The sequence below is a fragment of the Cupressus sempervirens genome, chromosome 7, assembly GCF_028749045.1.
Source record: "Cupressus sempervirens isolate cs-2001-9-10 chromosome 7, ASM2874904v1, whole genome shotgun sequence".
NCBI lineage: Eukaryota > Viridiplantae > Streptophyta > Pinopsida > Cupressales > Cupressaceae > Cupressus > Cupressus sempervirens.
In genome coordinates, this window is record NC_143124.1 from 474,427,119 (window position 1) to 474,445,121 (window position 18,003).

General features: G+C 34.5%; 1 protein-coding gene across 1 annotated transcript in view; it reads left to right on the forward strand.

Moving 5' to 3' along the window:
- LOC149547610 (alpha-soluble NSF attachment protein 2-like) overlaps window positions 1–18,003 on the forward strand; it is a 128,603-nt gene that overhangs the window by 34,616 nt on the left and 75,984 nt on the right. The window contains exons 2-4 of the mRNA XM_089791720.1: window positions 3,316–3,470; window positions 9,456–9,505; window positions 9,605–9,677. Coding sequence (XP_089647846.1) covers window positions 3,326–3,470; window positions 9,456–9,505; window positions 9,605–9,677 — 268 coding nt within the window. The 5' untranslated portion in view covers window positions 3,316–3,325. The remainder of the gene's footprint in view (window positions 1–3,315; window positions 3,471–9,455; window positions 9,506–9,604; window positions 9,678–18,003) is intronic.

The window sequence follows — 18,003 nt, forward strand, 5'->3', positions numbered from 1 at the left end:
TAATTCTCTATCTCTCAAGTTGCCAAAACTTCAGATAGTGGTCAAATTCCGCACACCAAAAATAAGGGCACAAAAACAAAGCAGCAAGAAGCCTTCCCCAAGACAATTCCAATGAGCCATCACCCATAAAAATCGGCTCAAGAAATCTCTCCCACCCAAAAAAACTCCAAATTTTGAATGTTGGTTTGATAGCAAAATTATGAAAAAATTATTTAAGTGTTCAAAAAGAGTTATAATTTCACAATATAGTCGTACTTTCACTTTTCACGTTAATAAAATAAATAAAATAATATGCTTAAAATCAATAATTGATGTCCCCAAATGAGCCCCATCTATCCAATTAGGCAATTGCCCTAATTTAAAATACAAATAGGGCATATTAAAGCATTTAAAGAATAAACCACTGCAATTAACATTCAAAAACATTACTATGTTTAAATGCAACTTAGCTAAAAATACTCAAATACTCTTCATGAGCTAGCTACTTATGATGACTAGGTATCCAACTACAACCAATTGTGGCTTTAAGTTTTTGAGAACCAGAATAACATAACTGAAATTCAAAACACAACAGATAGCACAAGTCCTTATCCTGGGAAAGCCCTCCTCACCAAGGAAAAAACCCAGCCATGCCAAAAGATGATTCCTTTATTCAAATCTTCAAACACATTACAGAATTCTTGCATACCATTGACGTCTTCAATCAGACAGTCAATGTATTACTTAAACCTCGATTCCAAACAAGATCTCACACAACTAGAAATCAAAACAATTATATAAACATCGACTCCTTACAGAAGAGTATTTTACTCTCATCAGAATGTTTACTGAGAGAGAACTATCAGAGCTGTTAATGTTTTATAGCTTTAGTCAGATAAACCTATGAATAATTATATATGAGATATAATGTATTTATTATATAAGGTTATATATATATATATCCTTTAACATCAACATGGTATCAGTGCTGAAACAGGATACAGAACAAAGTTAATACCAGATACGACACTTCTCAAAATACTAAACAGAGAACAGTAATGTTCTTTCCATGCTCAGAACAACAGAACATAGACCCAATCATCACCTATGATATATCCAAGAATGAAAATGGTAGGCACAAATAAAGTTTGCTAGGGAACAACGGATCCCAACTGCTCAACCATCAGGAGTTATAGAATATGAAACTGTCCACTCATGAGATGTTCATTTGGTGTGGAAGATAAAACTGAAAACATAAACAATAACTGCCAACATAAATGAAATCTTGCACAATGCCAAGAAAATTGAATCCGTAGTGAGTCGCCCGAAGACAAGTAATACAATAACGGTGCCATGTCATTATTTTTTTCAGTGAGCTGAGCAGGAATGGTAACCATAGAATGACATTTCGCAGACAGAAGAAAGACTCTCCCGATGATATGGATGATATCTCTCAAAGCTACCTGAATATTAACATGTGGTAGCCGGGGCTCAAATAAATAATAGGAACATTGTCCTAATTATAGGTATGATGGATTTGGGCTAGGGAGTATTTTGACCAGTGTGATATCTCGTATAACTTGTGGAGCCAGGTGGAGTTGATGCCAGTACTTGTGATCATAAAACATTCACACATCAAATGTACCTGCTCATGCACATGTATAAAACAGCTGAAGTGCCTATATATAAAAATAGTTGCAGTAACTAGAGCCATTGAAAGGGGATTTTAACATCATATGCATTCTCAAATATTCAAATGATAGAATATCATCCCTTTCACATCCAATCATCATTTAAAGCACAAGAATAATAACGCCTTCTAATTAATCCATTAAATAATGACATAAATAACATTTCTCTACAACAATGAACATATGAAAATTCCCTGAACAAGGTCAACATCATAATAATCCACTGAATGTAACATATATCTCTAACTCGATTGGGTAGCATTTAATATCATAAAACACATCTTGCCTTATAAAATAATCAATCAGATTCAAATTGCATTTCCATGTTAACATTGATATTTCAAATTACAACAATATTCAATCCCAAGGCATTTTCCATTGCAACCCCAATCCAAATCAGGTGGAATATCACACCCCAACCAACTCATATTTACAATCACTGTAGGACCAATGGATTCTCACAACCAGGCACCAGAAGCAAGCATGTATGCCAATGCAACAATATGATCCAGATCACCATAAGGAAATCCAACACATCATGGGTCCAAAACGATCATGAGATATTCATCAAAATAGAGCTTAAGGGAAGCACTCAAAATCGCATTGTTCAACAACAAGCTATCCAAACAAGATCAAAGCACCACAGATGATCCACATATGATTGCAATTAGGTGCAACCACAGGTACAATGCCAAGTCATACATCAAGAAGTATGCAATGCAGAAAAGCAAATGGGAGAGGCATTAGATGCCATCCTTTCTTTATAAGTCAACTCTCCTTCAATTGCCAAGCATTAATTGAAAATTTCCTCTTCAATTGGGAACTAAATTCGAAATTGCATGCACTTTCAAGGTATAAACACCTGCCGCCAAAGGGAATCTCACCCACCGGCTAAAAAATAGCAGGGCAGGGAGGAGGAGCACACTGTTTAATATGCAACGGATGTTTCATCAATATCTCATACACTTGGCTTAAGTAGCCAGTTGGAGCATTCGATGCTTAAGGATGAGTTTGGTCAAGTCAAAGATGCCATATGTGTGAAACTACTCAGCTAGGACATGTCATAGTTGCTGTACGATGCCATTTGGTCATAGTTGCTGTGATATGTAGCCTTTTAATTGAAGAGGTGTTATAACTTAACAGGAATCTATTTACAAGTGGCAAGAACATAAATTGCACAAGAAATAATTTTATAGACTTTTAGAAAATGAAATCTTCAAGATTATTATTACTATAGGATCCAAAAGTCCTTATGCATGAGCACAAATAAAGAGATTTTGTTTTTGGTTGATGCTGATTGCTCAAATTCACATGTTCCTGCATCATGGGGCAGTGCTTTAGCATTCATATATCTTGAAACAAATGAACATAAATAATCTCTTCCTCTGCAATCAAGATTTGTATTTAAGTGACATTTTCTCTATTGGATTTTACAATTTGACATTTCAATGTTATGCAAGTTCTGTTTTTTGGTGGAGATTTCTTTTTTAATGTGATAACTTATCAGGGACTTGTTTGTTTGGAGATGCAAATCGTAATTTGTTTGCTTTTTATATTTAATCTCATAATGGCTTGAAGTCTTTAGTTAGTTGTATTGTCTGATCAAAGATGCATTTCTTAAAGTATGTTTGTTTTATGTTTACAGGATTCTGGAGATGGCAGATCAAGAAGCCAAGGGATATGAATTTGAAAAGAAGGCAGATAAAAAGATCCAAGGATGGACTATTTTTGGTTCTAAATATGATGATGCTGCAGAACTGTATGAAAAGGCTGGCAACTCATATAAGATTGCAAAATCCTGTAAAGTGCACTTTTTTATAACTGCCTATATAGGGCACTTCAAAATCAAACAGTCATCTGAAAAATTATTCCTTCTGAAAATCTGTGTATGTTATATCATAGAACCTTTGTTTGGATGTAAGAGAGAAATTATAATAATGTCCACAGCTTACCAAAAGTGGGTCAATGGGAATTAACAGTACAGCAGTTTACAATAGAAAGCCACAACAAGAAGGGACTGGCCACATAAGTTGTCAAGCAACTAGTATATATAGCCAAGAAGGGGGAATGATATCCCCAAATAGCATATGCCAAGGAAAACTGGAGATCATTATGTTCTAGGAAGAGAAAATGAATGTTGAAAACAATATCTTGTTAGTTGGCCATCTCACATTTGAATTTAGACAGTGAACTAGGCAGAGTACTGGAGAAATCTGTTGGATAACATTGCATTTAATGGTTAACCTTATGTATGAAGACATATTGACCAAATATAAGCTCACTGAATATGATTGAAGTAGTTCTAATGATAATCACTAGACTTATTGAAGTATATATTCTGGTCAACCCGGTTTCCGACTAGAACTTGGATAGATTGATGATGAGAAAATGCCAAGCAGTAGATGCCTTGTCAATTTTTGGAGAATTTGAATCTGAGAGTGAGCAGTGAGGAGCTGGGATTCAATGTCTTATATAGGTGGAAATTAGCATTGGGAAATTGAATGTACTCATTGTCATGTAGTCTTTGAAATATGCTAACATATGCGTGAAATATTAGGAGATTCACCTCATTCAATTGAATGGTCTTCATGTTGTCTTACTAGGATCGCTGCAAATCTACTAACAATTGCCATTGTATTGATTGTGTTCCAAATGCAAATGAAGGTTTATAAATATGAGAGGAGGAGACACGTCTCATGAAGAGACATGTCTCTATGGTTAAACATCACTAGTTAACATATTAATATAATAGTAATATAAATAACCATATATGTAACTCATCTTAAGCATATATGTTAAACATATATGTAAAATATGGTTAATAATATATAATATATATTATATATTATTATATTATATAATATAATATTATTATATAATAATGTATAATGTATTACATATATAATATTTATTATAAGATGTTTATCTTAAAGATGATTTACCATCAACAAGGTATCTCATGTTAAAAACAATCCGACAAAAGCTACAACCTTAGCACTCCCTCTTAGCTAGGGAGGATTTATAGAACACATTATGCTCTCAAGAATACGAAGAGATATCATCTCGGTATGATATTCAATTCACATCGAGGCTAAATTTCTCACCTTTCATAACACACAATTGAAGCAATTTCCATAACTTTAAAACACCACCTTTAGTGTGGTCTATAGTAGTAACTATGTCATGGTGTCCGACAAGATCTAGCCCAAAGAACCGTAACAAGTTGGTTATCATGGTGTCCGGCAAAATCCGGCCCAAAGAACCATGATAATAGGTCTACCATTTATAAGATCGCCACCTTAAAATAGTTACCTTCTGTCTGTTCGTTATCATATGATTTCCAACACTTTGGGACAACATTTTAATGAAGTTTGTCATGATAATAGGTGTACCATTTATAAGATTGTCATCTTATAATGGTTACCTTCTGTTTGTATATGTCAATGAAAGATCATCACCTTTCGTTACATATCATATGCGAAACAGTAACCACCATGAACCTAGTCAAAGGGTGGTACAAAGGTTTTCATCTTAATTTTCTTTCACAAAGAAGAATGCATTATAAGGAGTTTCACTTAGAACTTCTCCTCATAGAGAAGATATCATTCACAAAAGATTGCACCTCAAAAAAATTCTCCCTTTGAACAATGATCCTTAGAAATCAGGTATAGTAGTTACTCCCTTAGAGTCTCTCTTCCCCCAAGGATTCTTGTCACACTAACTCTGAGTTTGATATCAATCTTCTAATTTTCTAATGATAAGTCAATACTTCCCCATGATGCACTCAAGAGTAGGCCCATCAAAATCATGGAGTCACACACATGTATTTCTAGACTTCCTCTAAGTATTAATTTTCTAATGTATTGCCTTTGAAGAAGTGTCATACTCCCTCTTAATGTAGAAGGATACTCATAATCTCAATCATCAAAGATATTTGCTTCAGGAGCCTCACTTTATTCATCTTGATCATCAGGGTCTTTGGTAGCATATTTAAAGTGCCAACCTTCTTTTCCTGTAAGAATATCCTCAAACATAAAGGAAAAGATCAAGGCAAATAACCCTTATAGTATGTATAGAATTACAAATAAGAGAGAGACGACAAAGAGTAGGTAAATGTAAAAGATAAAAATACTTATCTATACATGAAGATTCAAAAATTGTCTTTTTAGATTATTTGAGAATGAAACATCTCCCCTCTAAATAAGGTTCAATTGGGAATGGAACATTGACTATTATTCTCCCCACTATGTAAAATTTACACTCACTCTTATATTGTTGAACAATTTTGTATTGAATATAACAACTCCTTTCTAAGTTCCAACTTGCTCTTTTCGTCCATTGAAGGTCCAAACATATATTTAGTTTAACAGTAGAAGCAAACATGTCCTTCCATTTTGTCAAACTCATCCACAATACGTCAATATCTTGATTAAGTATGATTGTGCCACATGAATGACTCTACAACTCATATGTCAAGTTTCATTCATCAAGGAGAGACTTGTAGATGGTTCAAATGAATTCTTAAAAACTTCATTAATGTCTCACAACAACTCAAATTTTCTCACAATAACTTTTGTAAATACAATTGACATCATTTAGAAGTCATCACTTTCTCACGATGTACATAGGGGGTAGACCCATTAAAATCACATGGTCACAATGTATGAATCATGGTCCTCTTGACAATGACAATTTATTGATCACTAGAGAAATTCATCTCAACATTGTCTACTCTTTCTTAATCAATAAGATTGGGATCACTGAAGGTCAACTAAATATTAAATAACATCAGTCTTCTCTCTCTCTCTTTCAAGGTTTCCTGAAATATCAACCTCCCTCTTTTTCCTTTAATAGCATTCTCGAATGAAAAGATCAAGGCAAATGCTCGTATAGAAATACAAGTAAGCAAGATATTACAAAGATTAGATAAATAAAATGCTCAAGGATAATAAATTCTCATTTGTACATCAATAATTCTTTTATCTGATATTTCATTCCATTAGACATTAATCTAAGAATGATCCATTATTTCAATATAATAAATATCTAATTTAAGTATATACATTAACCATATATTCATATATTCCATTTTCTATAGATATACTTTAATCTATATTTTCAACGTATTATTATTTTCCTATGGAATCAATATAATATTTTCCTAGCTATAACTTAGGATGTATATATTGTCCATATGCCCTTAGAACTTTCATGATTGATGCCATTATTCATAATGACTAGCTTTAATGACATACATTTTTCATAATACTATAATCAAATGTTAAATAACAAATCAAATGTTAAATAATGAGTCATTCAATCTAAATATGAAATAATAAAAATTCATATCATAATCTACAAACCTTACTTGCATGTCTTGGGAATATGTTGATCAAGAATAGGAGTAGTGATCGATTTCCAAAACTTGAGTTCCTTTTTCCTTTACGCCCAACGTATCTACATATCTAATACGTCAGAGTTTGTAAGGGCTTGCAGTCATACGTCTCACTTGCTGACTTCCCATTCCTTATTTTATCACTCTATAGTTTCTCTATCTTCTCTTCCACATACTTCCCTGTTCACTTCTACTTCTTTAAAAATATACTCTTTCTATATATACATCTTTTGTTTTATCCAAGAAGACATCTCTTTAGAAAATCACACCCTTTCATTTAATTAATACTTATTCATTTAAATCGCACCTATTCCATTGTGATTTCGGTGGCACTTCACCATGGAACTTTAAGCAAAATATTACATTGTTATTAATTACTCCTTATCTTTCAAAGTTCTTTAGTGGCTCTTGAATGATGGCATGGCAAACAAGGCTGACATGTTTGGTCAGGATAAAATATTTCACAATTATGCTATTAATTATTGATGCTTTATCATTTCTCTAACATTTTATTTTGCCCATCAATCACTTCAGATTCATGTTGCAGGTTCACAATGAATATTATCTTTATTGAGCTCTTTTCTTTACTATTCAAATATATCATATGCACCTTAAAGAATATCAAACATTAACAAAATCTATTTGTCTGCAGAGGAACTTTTTAGTTTCCATCATCGTTGGTGAGTAAGAGTCAAATGCTTATTTCCATAGGGTTTGAACTCTTCTCTTCAATCATGCTGACCTGTTATAGTCTTTTTCATCATATACTCATCGCTTTGTTTGTCATATTAATTTCTGCCAATATTCATACTGTTGGTCATTCAATTGATATCCTATAATTGTTTGGATAACTTCACTGAAATTTCTATTGCTGAACAAGGCTCTCGATGTTATTTTAATTGCACAAATGTTGCCTTATCACAAGTCACTGTTTTTGTATATCAAGGATTGCCGTGTAATCTCCATTGCTGTAGTTTAATAAAGCACCACACCATCATTGGGTCTGACGTGGATTCCTCTATTGGACTTTCATCAACGTTGGTTCAATTTATTGTTTGATACCATAGATCTCTCGACACCATCTGTATATGAATTTGACTGTCAAAAACATCATTCACTGGTTTGATCTCTTGCTGGATTTCACGCTGGTGTGGCTGCTCAGTATTAGCGGCAACTTCATATTCTAATTGAGATCGGAGTGGGTCTATTGGGCCTTCCTTACATGAGATGGCAACCATATATGCTGAATTGGAAACTCTTCCAGTCTATCGTTATTCTATGCTTTAATTTCCTCCACGCAGAATAATGGCTGGAAACACTTGAGGCTTATGTTTGTCGCTGGAGACTGTTGTCTTTTTCACATGTATAGCTTTATTGCTCCTTCAATCACCCCTTATTTTTTGTTGTTGTCTTTTAGCAATATTCAGATGAAATATAGTCAATTCCTTTTATTATTTTATCTGGCCCTCAAAATCTCAGACACTGGAAATTTATTTTTGAAATATTCACAGTAAATTATTTACCATGCCTAATACTAGATGTTTTCTTGTAACTCTTTTCTTAGATGCTCGCCACTAAAAATCTCAATGCTGCTTAGAGCAAAAATCTTAGATACTGTATAATTAATCTGAACGGTGATCATAGAGGTGGATGCAATAATTATTTCTATCACACATGAAGACATATAGACTCAGACATTTTCTTCTTTTTCTGTGCTTGATTATTCCTTTCAACTCGTAGTTTTATTTGCAGTTGGCTTTGATACCATGTTGTTTTACTAGGATCGCTGCAAATGTACTAACAATTGCCATTGTATTGATTGTGTTCCAAATGCAAATGAAGGCTTATAAATATGAGAGGAGGAGACATGTCTCATGAAGAGACATGTCTCTACGGTTAAACATCACTAGTTAACATATTAATATAATAGTAATATAAATAACCATATATGTAACTCATCTTAGGCATATATGTAATATTAATATGTTAACCATATATATAACATATTATTATATTACTATATAATAATATATAATATTATTATATAATAATGTATAATGTATAATATCTATAATATATATTATATTACATATATAATTTATATTATAAGATATTTATCTTAAAGATGATTTACCATCAACAAGGTATGTCATGTTAAAAACAATCTGACAGAAGCTACAACCTTAACACTTCATAGTAAACTCTTAAAGAGTTAGTGTATCAACATCCATCCTTTCAGATTCTTATGAGGATATTTTCATGTATCTTAATTTGATCTTAAAGAACACAATAGCTCACACAGTTTGTGAATGTTTTACTTAAACTGTAAGTTTTATTAAGTGTACAGCCTTGAATAAATCCTAATGTAGTGGGCTGTTTATATGTCTCAGGGGATAAAGCGGCATCTGCTTATATCAAGCTTGCCAGCTGCCATTTAAAGGTTTGCAGAGCAAGATGCATATAATGTTTGTTTGATATGTGGAAATTTCCAAACTATTGTCGGTATCTAACCTGTTTATAGTGCATCTACTTGTCACAGCTTGAAAGTACGCATGAGGTAGCATCAGCATATGTGGACGCAGCAAATTGTTATAAAAAGACTAACAGCCAAGGTTCATATCTAAAGTCTTTGATCCATTGATTTTTTGTTGGAAAGGAAAATGAGGGTGTAATGTAGGAACCTTTTCCTAAACCAAAAGGCTTGGTAGAATTCTGTGGGATTTGAACTCTAAATAGACTACCTAACACTGATAAGTATTTTTCATCCTTTACAATATAAACTATTATTTTGTTTGTATGTATATTGTGAAAAGAAATAATACTGATAAACCTATGCAAGACAAGTAGTGCTTCTAGATTCTTAGATGCAATGGAAAAAGGATAATGGCACACTCACAATATGACACAAGTATTTACCCTAGAAAACTATTTCAAGGGAAAAACCCAACAAAAACAACACTTGCTGTATTAACTAAACTTTTCACAATACAATAATTCTGTGAATATATTTCTCATTTGTGTTTAACTTTGAACCTCGTTTGAGTATTTATCAAATTTCTGATTTGGGTGCGGATATATATATATATATATATATATATATATATATAAGAAATGCAAGAAATATACAAAATGAAATCATTTGATAGTATGATACTACACCACTAATCAAGATATTTTACAAATATTCAAATTGAAATAAGTTCAATAAACCTAAGTCACAAGGTTCGAGTTCGAGATCGAGTTCGACAAGGATGAAGTTCGGATGAAGTTCGGCAAGTCAAAAAACTCGAAAAAAAATTCGACATTAAATTCGCCTCATGTAATTCTCCAAAAAATATGTTATTTATCATTATTATTATATATTTGAGTTTAATGCAAGGAACTTTCAATTCATAACTACAATAGAAAACATCTCTTCATGTCTAACAATATATCCAATATATAATCAGAATAGTTTGAGATTACAAAATAGATTTGAAATCATTACAACAAAAGATATCACATTTATAAGATATAACCCATAAGAAACATGTGAAATCATGATTACAAAGTTCTTTTACTATCCAAAAGATAGATCAGCGTTTTATACTTCAAAGTTTAGAACTTCAAATAGTTCAAAATTAGCAAAAGTACGAAGATAGTTCTTGTCAAAATATTATAGTCAAAAGTCAATACTATTAAACTTCAAAAAAGCTCCAGGTTATCAAGAGCACTTGGCTGATCTACTCTAGAATCATCATCAGTGTCACTACTAAGCTCATCATCCAAGAAGTCTGGTTCCTCTAGAGGTCCAATTGCCATGTCTTCTAAAATTCCTTTTTGTGAGGAAGATGTGGAGTCCTTTGCTGATTGGTTCATGAGCAATTTCAAATTGCTACGAACATAGACAAGATCTCCCAACTTTCCGGACAGCAGCTTGTTCCTCTTTTTAGAATGAATGTGGTCAAAACAACTCCAATTCCTCTCACATGCTGATGAACTTGCTCCCTGACTCAATACTCTAATAGCAAAGCGCTGTAGTTCAGGAGTTTGTGCCCCATAGCTCATCCACCATCTAGACCCAGTTACCTCAGCTCGTGCCATGTCATATTGTGCTGCTTGCATTCCAAACATCCCTTCTGCTTTCTTGTATCTCCAACATTGGTCCCTGATCAAAGCTGCAGTGTTTTGATTCGGCTCATACTTGCTAATGGCATCATAAAGCCCTACCATAATTTCACTATCACTTTGTCTATCAATACGAAATAACTTGGGCTCCAAATAGCAAGCTGCTGCATGTAGAGGTGTGTGCATCATTTTCCACCTGAAATCAACTGCCTCTCATATCTCCATGTAGTCTGCTTCCACATTCTTCAATGCTCTCTGAATGGATTCTTTACAACGGTCCATACTTTCATAAAGCATGCCAAGGCAAGGAGCGTCACCATCCACCATACGAAGAACCTCAACAATTGGACCACATATGTTCAAAACCTTTGATCCACTTTCCCAAAAATTGTTGTTTAAAATGATTTGCTCTATGTTCTTCCCCTTAGCACTTTTAGAAAGTGCTGAACCTTCCCACTCATTAGAACAAATCACAGATCTCAAAGCTGCCTTTTCTTCAAGTACCCTCCTCAATGTGATATAGAATGAAGCAAACCTTGTATCACAAGGCCTCAACAACTCTCTCGATGCATGTTTCCTGTAAAGACTCAAGGTGAGACGATGGTTTCTAATGAAATTTGCAACTGATCTCCCTCTATAAATTGCTTCATGTATCCATGGGAACTTGGCCAAGTCATGAAGCAACAAATCCAAACAATGGGCTGCACATGGGCTCCAATAAATCTGTGGGTACTTCTCTACAATCAGCTTCCCGGCTCCCACACAATTCGCTGCACTATCAGTAACCACCTGAACCACATTTTTCACCCCTACTTCAATAATGGCTTTGTCTAATATCTGGAAAATATACTCTGAAGTTTTCTTTTGATTGATCGTGTCAATCACTTTCAAGAACACAACTCCTTCAGGGGAAGCCACTAAAACATTAATCAAAGGCCTCTGACATATATCTGACCACCCATCACTCAATATAGTGCAACCAGTTGCCTTCCAAGTGTCTTTAACCACAGTTAACTTTCCTGTCGCTCTGCCTTTGGACCTCTCTAGAAGAGTTGTTCTGAGAGCCTCTGAAGATGGAGGTGTATAACCTTTGCCAAACTCTGCTGTTTTTGCAACTGCATTACGGAAATGAGGATTCCTTGCCGAATTGAATGGAGTAGCACTTGTAAAAAAATAATCACCCCATGCATCATCCACCTCTTGTCTCTCTATTGGTTTCCAAAAGCTGTTTAATGTTCCACTTCGTTTTCCTGCGCCTGTAGACTTGAGCACACTAGAAGATGACACAGATGTGAACCTAGATATATCCTCTTGAATTCTTTGTTTTTTTTGCATGTTTATGTGGTCAGCTTCCCCCAAATGGGTTAGTTCTCTTTCTATATCAGCTACCATTTCATTAGTCACATTTGGACATGCTTTAACCCCTCCTCCTGTGCCCCCACTAATACCAAGTAAGTGATCTCTTGCCCTTGTTAGACTTCCTGTAAAATCTTTCTTACAATTCGTACAATAGAATTTGGCACCATCTTTTGTCACATATTTCCATACTTCAGACCAGTTTCTATAATGACTCCTGCTTCAAACGCCGGAACAGTAAAAACAATTTATTTTGCTTCATGCGCTAAGTGGAGAAACAGGTCGTCGTCCGCTGATGCATTCCTAGTGAAGGGCTCGGGTTTTTTATAATACTTTTGGCCAAACCCTTAAACAGCGACCAATAAATTATAGCTTCCACAAAACGACGAAATTTTTTCTGCCGTACGAACTTATAGCGAACTTTTAACTTTATTTTTTAGTTTTTTAGGGTTTGCCGAATTTCGAACTTGAAGCCGAAAATTCGGCGAACCTTGTGACTTAGCAATAAACCATATTATATATGACTATGCTCACGATTCCACTGCAATTTGAATTACAAAATCAAAATTTAGTTCATGATTCAATGCTCATTCAGATTCAGAATCATAAGGATTCTAAAGACAATCCGCATCCTCATCATCGTCAAGTCCAACTGCTGCAAGTTTAAGGTCATTTGAACCCAAAATGATTCCTCTTGTGCTAGATGCACCATGTGCTGCTGGTCTTAAACTATTGGATTACTGAGAGCGGGGTGAATCAGTAATCAGCGACTCAAAAAACTTTTTCACCTTTCAAACAACTGATTGATAATCAAATTTAAAGCATCAAATGAAACATCCAACATATGAAATCATCCACACATTTGACATAGATATTTTGGTTACGTGAAAACCCAACTTGGATCAAAACTGCGGTGGGGATTAGTACCCACAAATGATTTGCACTCTTCTGAAGTAGGCCCTGTTAGGAGCTTAACCTTGCTAGGAGCTTACAAAGACACGATTAAGTGCCACCTTGTTAGGGGATTTACGTCCAGCCTTGTTAAGAGCTTTAGCCTTTTAGGGGTAGCCTTGTAAGAGGACTTTAAACACTAATTAAATTGCCACCTTTTTAGAGGATTTATAGTGAGGACTTGTTAGGATCCACCTAGTTAAGGGATTCCACCTATTGTAATTGTTAGGGAACAACAAAAACAATGGTCTGTGAAATAGCACTACCTCTGCCTGTACAGATCCACTTCAACTCTTTTTGTCTCTTCTCTTCACTTCTTTCTTCTCTAGCTAGATCTCTCTTTCCACTTCTTCACACACCGCTGGATCACGATCAACAACAACAAAACCTGTCCTTTCACTCATTATACTAGTTTTTGCCGCTTCCACCAACATGATAAAATCCTAACGTATTACCATTGGGAAATTCAAATATCTTGCTCAGATCCAACTCCTATAAGATGTTATCTTCTTACATAAGTCACCTTTCATGACCGCCCAACTAATTCTTAGTATTTTGTGTCAAAGATCAAACACGTTTTAACTTGTCATGAGCTTCCTCTAGAATCTTCTCCATAATACTTGATCTCGATCACCATAATATCATACATCACCTCCACATACATTTCCACGTCATACAATTAAAACTAATTCAGTACAAGTCATTGCAATCGTGACACATTTTACTAATTCCAGTTTAATCAATGTAACACGGGGACTCGTACCGCCATCCCAAACCTCGAAGTACTTGTCCCCGAGACGCCCATGCACTTGTTACTTGCGTACCCAAGTACCTCCATCTTCGCCATTCTGCAATCATGCCACTGTTGGAATGGGTACTTGGATTTCTATTTGAATTTTGATTTTTGAATGTAACTATTGGGTATGTAATATGTCACTATGTTGAATGTTCAATGGTTCTAGTTCATGTTGCAATTTTGCTATCTTCAAATATTTTAATTTGGTATGTTCTACTGAAATATCATTTCATAACAAGCATTTCAAGTTCTATATGTATACTTTACAACACCCCTCCCTACCCCATCCTCTCCTGTTGCCGTCTCCTAGGCGTCCCCTCGTCATCCCAAAAATGAGGCCCATTTTCCCCTTGTCCCGAAAACTTGTCCTAACGTCTCGACGTATTGGTGTTGCATTGAGTTTAACCAATCGTTACTCAAGAACTCATTCTTTGTTAACTTGTCTATCATAGCTTCATTGGTCACCATCCTTAATGTGAAACTGTCTCACACGTCATCTTTCCAACTTGGAAACACTTTACGTGTAACGATAATGAATTTTTATCATAACTAAATCAGCTTTACTAACTAGTGAATATCCTCCTGTGATCGATCACTCAATTCATCATGGATTTGATAAACTAATCAAATCACCTATCGATTGTCACTAACTGCTCATATTAGTTGCACCTTTACTTCACTGATCCTCTCATTCTTCTGTAGACCAGCAACACACTCAAGCTATATCCATTTAATTATACTTGGCAACATACCAAGAACACTTGGTCAATAGTTGACATCAATGACAATACAATAATTGATCATCATGTAATCAAATCATCACTTGTTCTCTACATAATCACATCATCACCTGTTCTATCAACTTCATCACATATGTGAACAATGTCATGATGTTATCATCATCATCATTTATGATTGTGGTAAAATTGTGAATTGTTGCATCCAAGCTGGCACACTCAGGGGCTAAATCCCAAAGCTTTGCTGCCTCTTCCTTGTAGTGATCCTCCTTACGTGTCAAAAGACACAAGTTGCTATGAATGTAAACCAAATCTTCAATTTTTTTGAGCCCAACCGGTTACACTTCATTGAGTGGATAAAGGAGTATGTACTTTATTCCCTTTAGCAGTACAAAAACTTACCTCAATAGTGTTCACAAAATTAAACATGAAGATGAAAAGCAAATTAAAGAATGTTAAGCACTACATTGTAGCATACAATGGTAAACTAAAAACCAAAAAACCTTAATTGTGAGAGGATTTTGATTCCAAAAGGTTGTAGGTGCTTAAATGGTTGACCACAGAGGTACCACCATGTGATAGCTGCCATTTCATTTTGGTCGTTTATTGCAAATTGACTAAGTTTTGCTCTCAAAGCAAATGAGCCAAATTCTGTCCGATTTTTTTGTACATTTTATCATCTTGGATGAGTGTAATGTCCCAATTTTTAGCAGGTTCTAGCAATTGGCTAGGTCAGTTCACCATTGCGACCCTCGTGAGTTGATGTATCAAATGAATTTTCCTAAGCAATTTAAAACTCCTAATTATCTAATAGCTGATTCCATTTCACAGGAAAAAGACTTCCTTTAACTATTTTTAACTAGAAGGGAGTAACTGCTTCCTATTTAGTTTACAAATTATAATCATCTATTGAAATTAAATAAATGAATGAATACGCTGCTAACATGTTTAATCATTCTAACTGATAACATGTTCAGCTGAAAGTAAAGTACAACTATCAACTAATATCTTTTATCTAACTGATAACATGTTCAGCTGAAAATAAAGTAACAACTAATATCTTCAATCTATTTGATAACATGTTCAGCTGAAAGTAAAGTAACAACTAACTATTATCTTTGATCTATTTGATAGCATGTTCAGCTGAAAGTAAAGTGACATTATTTATTTAATCTTCTATGAATCTAAAGGTAAAGGTGCAAAGAACATACAAAAATCAATGGAGAAATCCCTTTGTCATGTTGTTCAAGCCTCGACATTGGTGAGAGGAGAAGCATTGACATAGGCTTAATCTCGTGACTGCGGACCATACTTATCCCCACACATCCTAACTTAATAGGACGGCCCTCCCTGCCTTGGGATTGGGCTTGGGATTTTCTTAAGTCCAGCCATTTGAGCTACCTGGTGGTTTGAGTGTCCTATCAGTTATTCCTAAATAACTGAAGCTTCTGAACAAACAAAAAGATCTCATGATCGGCACATTTGCCTATATCTACCTTGGCCAAAGATTTCAAATTGGGTTCGCAAACCCGATTTCCACCACTCGACTTGACAATAGGTTTCATCATTAGGACATACATGAGCTATTATATGTGTTTGTTACTTAGTTATCTAATTTTAGTCTTGATTCTTGCAGGTTATCTTCACCTCTTCACCATTTATGGCTTCCATGCCGGTGAATCCTAGGTGCATGAGAGATTATATCCACTCTATCTTGATTTACACCTCTTCACCATTGATGGCATCCTTGCCGGTGAATTCCTAAGTGTTTGGACTTCATGATATTATTTATACATCTGCTTGATGATAAAAGAAATAGAAATAAATTCGGATAGGATCATTAGTTCATGTTTGTCATTATAAATTGCATCTTCCATATCCAAGGTTGAGACAATCTCATGGTTAATGAACAACAGGTGACATGATAACAGACCCTGTGAAATTCCAACTAAGGAAGCTATGTTTATATATGCATATTTCATTCAGACTATATATAAATCTGACAACAATATTTACTTTAACATGGAAAGATGAACATAATTGAACACCGACTGGTATGGCAGTAAGAAAAGAGGAAATGACAGATCAAATACGTATCAATTGGACTTAGCATGACTCACGTGACTCGTAACAAATTGTTCCTTCCTCTTGCGGCCGGAAATGATGAAGTCCTGCGTTTCCCTTGCTTTGAACTCGTGGATGGATAAAGATGTGAAGGTGAAAAGAAACGGGATGGCAAGCTATGAGACCAATATTATTCTTAGAATCACTTGATTTTGCTTAAATGCATTTGCAGGTGAATAGAAGGGTAATGGAAATGCAGAGAGGAAAGAGTTACATCAAATGTGATCAATGATACTCTATTAAATGGCCAGCTTGGCTCTTCGGCTAACTTTGGTTATCGCGAAGGCCATTTGAATGCCTCACAAATCAAATTATAAAAGAAAGAAATAAAGAGGGAAAGAATAAGGAGTTGAAGAGTTTTTAAATCTTTATTTTATTATTATTATGCATTTTTTTAAACGTTCATATGTACATATTGGTGAAGTGACATCATTAGATTATAAATTTATAATTTATTGGTGTCACCTCATTTTTATATACACGTGTTCGTATTTAAGGGTTTATAATAATGATTAAATAAGAGATTTGAATAATAAATTTTTTAAAGGTATGAATTTTATATTTTTAATTTAGATTATTTAAGTTTAATTATATTGTTTTCTTAATAGCTCATGCGGTCCTATAATGCAATCTGTGGTCAAGTCTTCGTATCCTTTCCAAGGTAGTCTTAGGTCATACATGTTGATCCTGATGACTGGACCAATCGACCATCCCCTTTCGATGATCCCATTTAGCGATGCTTCCCCTCTCTTCAGTCTTCTTCCTACAATTACCTAAGAAAACATTCTCGCCAAGAGATTAATTCAAAAATATATTGATCGTTAATTCCAATCAAACAATTGTCAATCATCTAATGACAATTATAGG